The 9,727-nt window shown below is 55.2% G+C and overlaps 2 protein-coding genes across 4 annotated transcripts in view; one reads left to right on the plus strand and one right to left on the minus strand.

Annotated features, from left to right (window-relative positions):
- The window catches only part of TMEM184B (transmembrane protein 184B), a 30,592-nt gene extending 25,613 nt beyond the window's left edge, over positions 1–4,979 (plus strand). The window contains exons 9-10 of one of the 2 annotated variants that reach the window (XM_074871165.1): positions 571–594; positions 1,657–4,979. In XM_074871165.1, coding sequence (XP_074727266.1) covers positions 571–594; positions 1,657–1,898 — 266 coding nt within the window. In that variant the 3' untranslated portion in view covers positions 1,899–4,979. The remainder of the gene's footprint in view (positions 1–570; positions 595–1,656) is intronic. The other variant, XM_074871166.1, reaches the window with a different exon arrangement.
- A 1,004-nt stretch (positions 4,980–5,983) lies between these two features.
- Positions 5,984–9,711, minus strand: MAFF (MAF bZIP transcription factor F). 2 transcript variants are annotated; one of them, XM_074871168.1, is made up of 3 exons: positions 9,601–9,711; positions 8,163–8,216; positions 5,984–8,080 (listed from the first exon to the last, which is right to left on the minus strand). In XM_074871168.1, exons 2-3 carry the CDS (start codon positions 8,196–8,198, stop codon positions 7,667–7,669), a joined length of 450 nt encoding a protein of 149 aa, XP_074727269.1. In that variant the 5' UTR covers positions 8,199–8,216; positions 9,601–9,711; the 3' UTR covers positions 5,984–7,666. The 2 variants fall into 2 exon arrangements, with proteins under 2 accessions (XP_074727269.1, XP_074727268.1); XM_074871167.1 differs by lacking the exon at positions 9,601–9,711 and adding an exon at positions 9,279–9,582.
- Positions 9,712–9,727: the final 16 nt, after the last annotated feature.

Consider the following 9,727-nt stretch of genomic DNA (forward strand, 5'->3'; position numbering starts at 1 on the left):
GGGAACTCCATCGCTCCAGATTGTGCAACAGACTGAAGGCAGGAGGGACAGGGCCTGAAACAGGCTCTGTTTTGAATCTGGCTCAGGAAGATGAGGCTGTGCTTTGGCAATATGTTTGGCTTGGAGGAAGAGGATCTTCCTGTAATGACTTTGTGAGGGCTGAGCTGCTAGAAATCTTATTCCAGGGAAGAGGGAGGTGGACATTATCTCTGGGAAAAGGTGGTTCTTGTGCCCAGTCAATGCAAGTACATTCAGTGTTCCCCAAATAAAGGGGTTCCTTCCTGCTGGGGGGAGTGTGTGCTGAGGTGTGGGAAGACAGCAGCCCTTGGGCAGTGTTCATGTAGATGATCCCTCCATCCCAGCCAGCCCCAGAGGTTTTGGAAGGACAGTGGCTGCAGCTGGGGGAGATGAGATCTGTGGGTGATGAAAGGGTAAACTGCTGGCCAGTACAGTGGGGGATGTTTCGGTGGTGGGTCTTGTTCAGTTCTTGTTATTTCCTCTCTCTCTTTCTCTGTCTCTCTCCTCTCCCTTTTATCTCTCCCTTGCTTTGGCCACTGGTCCGTGATGCAGCTGTTCCATCATATGGGCCATACGGTAGGTACAGCATGCTCTGCGTGTTTGTTGGTTTTTAACTGGGATGCTGTTCTGTCCTGATTCCCAGCCTGCCTGCTGCTTGCCCTGTTCCTTGTTCCCCCTTCCTTGTAGGTCTGTAACTCGACTGTCTTGCACAGCTGCTTTAGGGTTGTCTGGATCAGAAGTTGTAAAACAGTCCCGTGGGCAGTGGCATAACACCTAGCTTTAGAGCCTTTCTGTCAGGACTGTGAGTCTCTCTCCAAGGAGTTGCACAGACTCTCAAAGGAGCCAGTTTGTGCTCTCACCCCAGCCTCCCTTCACTTTCATAATTGCCACAGATGATTAACATGCTTTGGTTGTTTGGGGAGCTCATCCCTGGGACCGAGCAGAGCCAGAAGCCCACACTGGAAATGGGACCTAGAAGCCATGAGAAATAGCAGCTCCTAGAAGGACACACAGCCTTCCTCTGTGCTCAGCACTTGGGTGGGACAATCTCCAACTGTTGCTTCCTTCACGGTATCGCTGTGACACCCTCCACCTGTGGGGCGGTTCTACCTCTAGTACTGCCTATTCTTCTTCTTTCCCTCCTTTGCACTGCTCCCCACTTTTATGATCTCTTTCCTGCGGACACTTCGATACTGCCCATCAGTCTAATTTCTAGTGAGTGGGAATGGCAAATGCCATTTCTCTTACATTTTTAGACTTTCCTTAGTTTTTGTCTTCTGAAACCCTTTACAGGCGCACCTCCCTACCTGACTGTCTTCGTTGCACACCCGAGCTAGAACAGGTAGTGTGTAGTGGAGGTTGTCGCTGTGGGTATGTCCCATTCTCGTGGCGTGTCCCCCATTTGGTGCTGAGGTGGTTTCACTTGGCTGGCTAGCAGTGACTGGATTTAGGAGCACTACTGCTAAAATTTGAACACCATTTGTGTGGCATTTCCTCAGCAGCTGCTTAAGGAAGTCTGTAAAGTAACTTCTGCAGTATCTAGGAGTGCATGTTCCCTGCTCTCCTTACCTTCATGTTAAGGGGTGTGGGGGAGGCAGCAGTGTTTTTCACTTGTCCCTCCCCATCTTACCCCAACAGGTCGCTGTGCTCCCATGAAGAGCATCTCCAGCAGCCTCAAGGAGACCATGAACCCCCACGACATTGTCCAAGATGCGATCCACAACTTCTCCCCAGCCTACCAGCAGTACACTCAGCAGTCAACGTTGGAGCATGGTCCACCCTGGCGTAATGGCAGTCATGTTATCTCGCGCTCCCACAGCTGCTCAGGTGCCCGTGACAACGAGAAGACCCTCTTGCTGAGCTCTGACGATGAATTCTAAGAGGAGAAGCTGCCGGAACGGGCTGTCATTTTCCTCCTTTTGTTATTTTTATTTTTTTTAATTTATTGAAGCAGAAACACGCAAGTCATATCACTTCCTAGAGAGTGCAGATTGCAGAAGTGGGCACTTCCCATTAGCTTTTGTGGGTACGGACACGATGAGCAGTGCGGAGGTGGGGGAATGGCCAGGGCTCCACTCTCGAGCCCATTCCTTACAGAAGCAGTTGACTGGAATTAACTGAAGCAAAGCTGCAGGGTTTGGGGCTCTGGCCTTCCACACCTGCCCAGCTTGGTGTGGAGCGTGGCTGGCCAGAGCCTGGAGTTGTGGCCAAAAATATTTTTGGGTTTTGTTTCCAACTGGACAACCCAATTACTTGGTATTCCTCTTCCTGAATGGTTGATGTAGGCACAGTTTTCTCCCCAGCTCCCTGGTACTAACATCTCTGTGATCCTTGGGGAATGGGATTAGGATGCAGCGATAAGCATTCCTAGGGACCAGACCAGAGACTGATCTCTCGTATAGCCATTGCCTTGAATCCTTAGTAAGGAACGTCTGCCCCCACCCTCCTAAGCACTTGGTGGTGCAGTCCTGTACTTGAGTGAGCAAGGGGTATAAGGACAGGACTTTCTTACTGTTCCTCTGCTCCCTGCAGCCCCCTCTGCACCTCATCAAAGCTGATGCTTGTTGAAGCTCAGCAGGGATGGAATTACTGTCTCACAACAGTGGGGTTTTCTAATCACCAGGTGTCCAAGCTTCCCATCTCCCCTGTGTTCCTGTGGCAAGAAGCCTCCCTGGAGTGTCTGTCTCCTGGTAAAAAGACTGAGGACTGGCCATGATAGGTGGTGAAAGTTTGCAGAGCTCTGGCCCTTTCATCCTTCTTGGGGAAGGGAAGATATGTAAACACTAAAATGTTTTTCCTTGTTTCCTGACCCCCACTGACACAGCTGCCCCTCTTAAAGGTCTGGATTGCACCAGGTAGCTGCCAGCGCAGGTCCTGGTCTCTTGCAGGTAGCTCTCCCCGTGTTTGTCATCACTGGCTTCCCCTGTGAGCTGCACAGGTTTTGCCTGTAGGCTGGAGTATTCAGGAAGCGATGTTGCACATTCCTCCTTTGCTTTTTATCTCCATAGCTGTTTTGGGAGCAGACTTGAAACCTGACATGACCCAGCTGGTTAAAATTGTCCCTCTTAGTTTCCCAGGCAGCAGTTGCTGCCGCCACTGCACATTTCACAGACCCTGCAGCAACTGCAATGCTATTGAGGGTGGACCCAGCATCCATGGGAGTGGGAAAAGAAGCTTCCCCTCGCTTTTGTTGGGTTTTGGATTGAGCCCTAGGTACTTAGTGGAGCCAAAATAAAAATGACCCCTCTGTAGGTCTATCCAGGGACAGGGAAATGCCTCTTGCTTGCTTAAAATTGTCTAGGGGAGGAGGGGGGAGCACACTCAAGTGCCACAGATAGATGCCCCTACCCCCAAGCAGGAAGGAAAATGGAGAGGTTGGAGCAAGCTGCTGTGTTCTTGGCTGTAGTTTCTCTGTTCCTCTCCTGCTTGATGCTATCAGCAGACCTGCGCATTTCCAGATGGCCCCTCGTTGCTCTGCTAGGAGAACGGGGGACTAGTTTACTGCCTGGAGTTTACCTTTCCTCTCGTATCCTAATCTGTGTGCTTGCTCATTCACTTTCTCGGAAGTGACTGTGAGCAGAGAGCACCTTGCTCCCTCAGCATCCCTCCCAGAAGCATGTGGTCAGGAGCAGGGGAGAAAGGGCTTGAAGAGGGGGTGGGTTTGCTCCCTGCTGTCAGGATAAGATAGGGGAAGGCATAAGGACAGTCTCCTTCCGTACTCATGTGTCTGGGGGTATGGTGCAGCAGGTGGGAGCAACAGTGCTGACTCTTGAGGGAGCTGGAGGCAGGGTCAGTGGATCCAGCAGCTTCTCTGCTGCTGGATTTCCCCATTTGCACATATCCTGTGATGCCATGCAGTTAGTTACTGCTTTTCATAAATCTGTCGCTGCTTAAGTGGACATGCAAACGCTATCTGCCAGGCTTTGTGTGGGCTTGGTGTAAAACTTGCTTTTCCTCATGCTGTAAGGCGCCTGGAAAGCAGGGCTGAAGATTGAATGGGCTTTCCTTCCATCTTCCATGGCTTTGATTAATAGTCTTTTGGTGTGAGGTATTTATGTTAAACTTCCCCTCTCTCTTAGGAAAGCGGGGCGGCCGACATGATCCCTTCCTCCCCTTTCCTTGCATTTGCAGGCCTTGATGATGTCCCAGGGTCACTTAATTGGTGACTGTCCCCGATCTTTTTTGTGTTGGGTGGCTGAGATCTCTGGGATTGCCCTGTTGAGCTTGAAGGTGATCCAGGCTTGGGGAAGCGTTTTTTAAAAATGATTTTGAAATATATGCTGCATATATATGCTGTGCAGAGGATCTGGATATTCTCAAAGCTTCCTGTATGTAGTGGTTTCAAGTATAACCATTTTGCACTAGCTGCCTTCAGAGAAGCCTGGTGAAGAACTAGTGCCCAAACAACAGACAGCTGCCATGCATTATAATTTTATATACATATATATTTTTTAACACCACACAAAATCATCTCTGAGCTTCCTGCTCTCCCTCACCACAGGCAAGTGCCAGAGCAAGGACTGGCTCTGAAGCTGCTCTGGCTTGGAGAACTTACAAGACCCAGAGTTTGAGACCAAGGAGGCCAAGGCATCTGTGGTCTTGCAGGTCTGCTCACAGTAGCCCGGGGGCCCCAACAGACCTGTTGACTCCAGGAGTAGGCCCTTGGAGCTCCTCTCCCTCACCTGCTTCCCCTCTCCTTTCTTCCTTCTTTTTGTTTACCATGTAACATACCCATGGGATTTGTTTATTATTTTTCCATATAGAGTAGTTCTTTGTATATAAATGACTGAAAAAAATATGTATGATAAATAAGACAGAGTCACCTAGTTTTGTACCTATTGTGTTTAACTGATGTGGGCTCAGCGACAAGCCGCTCTCTATTTTGGTCTTTGTGACGTTATACTCTGCAGAAATGAGCGAATATGATGACAAATAAAAATATAGAGATAATATAGATTGTACTTAAGCTGCCTCTGTGTGATGCTGTCTGGGTGACTTCCCTGAACAGATTCTGAGTTTTTGTTCATTGCAGGGGCTGAAGCTTGGTGGGTCTGTATGTCTTGTCCTCCTAGTCCTCTTGGGAGTAAAGCTTCATGCTGTGTGGGCTGGAGCTGATGGAGAGCAACAGCACCCTGGGGCTGAGACATCACTGATAGCCCAAGGCACCAAAACCTGGAGTAGAGATGAGTCCTGATTGTGGGTGCTTAGTGCAAAACACCTGTGGGAGAAAGGGGGCTGCTTTCTCTGACACAGGCCCCAGCAAACAGGGGCTCTGGGCTTTTCTTCCATGCACAGTGGTGGGGCTGGGGCAGTTTGCAGTGGCAAAAGGGAATGTGAATGTAAAACCCTGCAAGCTGCTGGGAGGCTGGGACCTGGCCTGCCTGGGCATCAGGCAGATATGCTCATCGCTTCCACCGTGGCACTGAGGAAGGGTGGCTTTCCCCCACAGGGAGGAGGTTGGGCTCCAACTCTGGGTAAGGCGCCTGGCATGTTTCCTTCTTCTTTTCCTGCCACCCACGGACATGAGCTCCCTGCTTTCCTCCTCGCTGTTCCTGAGTCAGGCAGTGAGGTCACTCAAAAGCAGGGATGTTTTTGGGTAGAGCTGCCCTGATTCCACCTGCCTCTCCTCCTGCACCAGGTCCAAGGGCAGCCTGAAGGGGATTTTTCTAGCAAAAAGCATTATCTTTCCTAGGAAAAGCTGATTTCAGCACAGCTGAACTGCTCCCAAAAGCAACTGCTTTGGGGGTGATGTTCAGCATTACGCTTGCTTACTGAGCCTTTTTCTTCTAGAGACTAGAAATCTGTGTGTTGTAAAACATCACAAGCTGTCCCCCATCCCATCCTTTTTGAGCACATTATTGAACGTGTCCTGCAGCAAAGCTCGAGGGAGCTAGAAAAGCTGGTGTCACTGAGACACAGCTCTGTCCTGAAGTTCAAGAATCACTAAACACACTCTCACTGTGAAAAAAAAAAAACCAAACTTGCTTTATTTGTAAAGTCTACAAAATACAGAGGAGTCGGGTAGGACACATACTGTAAGTCAGAAAATAAATAAGTATTTTTTTTTTGCTCTATATAAGATAAAATGTGATTTGCATATATAAAATATAAAGTACGGCTCTGTACCAACATCCTGGCTGTGCCGAGAGGCGGAATGGCAAAGAGGACGTGAAAATAACTTACGTTCGTGCAATAAATAAACTCAAGAGGAGTTGGGGTGGGGGGATGCTAACTGCAGCGCCCACTCCACAAGTAGCGGGCACCTCTCTCTGGGGAGGGATAGAGGCTGCAGCCGAGGGTAGCTGGCATGGCAATACCCAGGCAGGGGCAGAAAGCCGAGGGGGGTCATCTACAGCGGCAGATGCCAAGGGTCTGCCTCCTGTTACCTCCCCCAGGCTGTCTGTATTTAGCAAACCCAACTCTTCTCCAGCATTTCAGCCTGCAGAAGAGCCGGTTGTCCCACACCGGTATCCAAGCTGGAGGAAAACTAAAGGGAGGAGCTAGCCTACCTGCCTGCCACGTGGCTCCCAGGAGCAGGGATGCTCTCCACCCCTTCTTCCCACCTCCGGCACCTCCACCCTTCTCTCTCTGCCTCCGCAGCTCTCCGTGGCCAGGAGCACCTTTCTGTGGTCTTTGTAGGCAGTGGGGCGCCGGGGAGCACTTGGTGGGGCCATACAAGCCGGCCTGTGCTGAGCAAAACAGTGTTTATCTCTGCTCCAGCTGCCTCCGCTTCCTTCCTGCCGGTGCCGCTGTGTTTCAGAGACACCCGGCCAGGCTGAGCATCCTGTAGGCAGGAAGAGGCGTGAAGGATGTGTGTGATGGAGAGAGATAAAACAGCACCACTGCTGTTCCCCTTAGTGGACAACAGCCTGGGCTGATCCATTGCTTGTGTCCCCCAGCTGTCCCCGAGGGAATTTCCTCCATCACTGTCAGCTCTGGGCTCCCCCAGCACTGCAGGCTGCCACGGCGCTTTCCCATCCCGCTCACACTTACCAGGCACCAACCCACAGTCACTTTCTCCACTTTCTCTACCCCTCTGACTTGCCACCTTCCCTCGCCATCTCCATCCCCAGAGTCTCCAGCCATGCTGCTACCTCCCTCCCTGCTCCAGCCATGGTCCAAGTTGTGGGGCCAATGCTGACACCCCATCTCCATTGTAACCCTTCTGCCCCTCGCTGTGAAACCTCTCTCCCCTCCTTTTCCTCCCTGATACATGCTCCTGGGAGTGCCTGGCCAGCACTCAGCTCTCCTGTGGCCTCCACAAAAAAAAAAGGCGCCTGGTGTTTTTCTGCCAGCTTGGAGCCATGGGATGCTTCCCTACTGCTGCCTGCGCAGGCTCACCCTCTCCTGCCTACACCCCCCAGGGCAAGGGGTGCCCAGCTAGGGGGGCTGCAGCAGGGGACAGGGCTGGGTGGGAGCGGAGGGGGCTGTAGGGCTTTGGGCACCACTGGTGCAGTCCTGTCCTCCACCCCAGCACCCACGCTGCGGCAGCCTGCCCTGCATGGAGGAGCTGGAGGTCAAAGGATGGAAGAAGGAGGATTATGGGCACAGGTCCCGGCAGGGAGGAAGTCAGGGAGGGTACGGGAGGCAATTTGTGGGGGAAGGTGCCCCAGGGGGGCTGTGCCCGGCTAGGGGACTGAGGCCAGCACTAGGAGTAGGCGGCTTGGTTGGTGCCGGACTTGACGATGGTGATGACACTGGCAGTGGCCACCTTGGCAGGGGGCCCGTGGGCAGCCACGGTGCGGGCAAAGCCCTGCAGGGCCTCATACTTGCCACGGAGGGTGTCAAGCTCCAGGCGCATGGCAGCGTTCTCCCGGGCCAGCTTGTCTACCTCCCACTCCAGCTCCATCTTCTGCTTCTGCAGCTCTTCCTTCTGGCAGACGCGCTTCACCCGGCAGCTGGCGGCATAACCCCGGTTCTTCAGCGTCCGTCGGCGCTGCTTCAGCCTTGCCACCTCCTCCTTGGAGAGGCCCCGCAGGTGGTGGTTGAGCTCCCGCACCGACAACCCCATCAGCTCCTCATCTGACAGCAGCGGCGTGTTCTCCCCCAGCTCCCGCTTCACCTGCCATAGAGAGGAGCAGTCGCCTGAGACCCCCGAAACCAGACCCCTGCCCTCCCAACCCCTTAGTCCCACCAGTGCTCACCTTCAGGGCCTTGCTGGAAAGCCCATCTGCAGCCATCCTTTTATCACACTGGCCCTGCCAAGCAGCCAGGAAAAAAGCCGGTTACTGTCAGCCCATGCCCCTTGCCTCAGCACAAAGGGCACCAGCCCTGCTGGCCCCCTGCCCGGTGCCCACGTCCCCCCACTGGCTACATGACTCATCCATACTCCTTTAAAAAAAGGTATGTAGCAGTAATAATAATAGTGACTGCAAAAATTAATAAGAGTGGGGGAAGGCTGGACCTCCCATCCCTCCTTCATCCCACCCGAGGTGGCTGGGATGCTGCTCTGCCCCGGGGACCTGAAACACCCCAGCCAGGCTGCCGGGAGGTCAAGGCTTCCCCCCGGGGAGGAAACCCGGGCGAGATCCGCCCGGGGCTGAACAGAAAGTAAAAGCAGCAGCCCCACGGGGCGAAACCACGGCGAAGTCACCCGGCCAGGACCTGCGTGGAGGTGCCAACCCCACCGACCCCGTGCCCGGCGGGCCAGGGCACCGCGGCTCCCGGCGCAAGGCTCGGGTGTCCACAAGCTCCGGGGGAGAAGGGTCGGGGCCCGGCCACGCAGCATGGGCGGGCGAGAAGTGGCCTCCCCGTGATTCAGCAGCCCAGCGGGGAAAAGTCACCGAAGCGACGCCTGGTCCCTCGCCCGGTGGCCGGCCCCTTCCCGTCCCTGGGTTAGGAGAGGGCAGAGGGCCGGGAGCCCCGCAGCCTCTTCCCACCTCATCAGCAGAGCCCCCGGAGGGGCGAGGGGGGCCGGCCCGGGGCCGGGAGAGCCCCGCGGGGAGGTGAGGGGCTGGAGAGGGGCGGCGGGGAAGGTGGAGCTGGGGCGGCTGGAAGCTGATGCAATCTGGGCCGGGGAGCCGCCACCGCTCTCCTAGCTCCGGCGGCGGCTCCCTCCGGGGCGGTGGCCGGGACTCGGGAGGGAATCGCGGACACCCCCCTTCCACCCCCCGCGCCCTCCCGCCCCGGTCCCGGCGCTCGGCGGCGGCAGAGCGGCCTCCAGCCGGTGCCGGACCCCGCCGCCGCCCCCCTCTCCCGGCCGGCCCGCGGGGGGAGAAGCCGGAGGAGGGAGCGGAGGGGCTGCCCCGGCCGGCGCTTACCGGGCGGCTGCGCTGATTCCCCGCGGGGCCGCTGCCGGGTCGGGCTGTCGGGCGGCGCCTCCAGCCCCGCTGCCCGCGATTACTCACCCGCGGATTCTTTTCATTCATAAAAACACAGTCATGCAGTGACGTCACGCTCCGCCCGCCCCTCGCCGCCGCCGCCGCGCGGGGCGGCCCCTGCCCTTAAAGCAGCCGCGGTGACAGCCCCGCCTCGCACGCTGCCGGCGTACGAAACGCACCGGGGTGTGAACGCAACCACGCTCCAACACTGATGGTTTTTTCCTAAATTTCGGGGTGACGCACGCCCAGGGAGTGGCCGTACCCGGGAGCAGATCCACCCCGTCCTCTCGGGGGAATAGGCCGCTGCCACTTTAAGAAGAGCACCCTCCCTGTGCCCCTCACAAAGATGGCGCCCCTCGCTTCTCCGCCCTCCTCCGAGATGGTGGCGG

The sequence above is a fragment of the Strix uralensis genome, chromosome 5 (genome assembly GCF_047716275.1).
Source record: "Strix uralensis isolate ZFMK-TIS-50842 chromosome 5, bStrUra1, whole genome shotgun sequence".
Lineage (NCBI taxonomy): Eukaryota > Metazoa > Chordata > Aves > Strigiformes > Strigidae > Strix > Strix uralensis.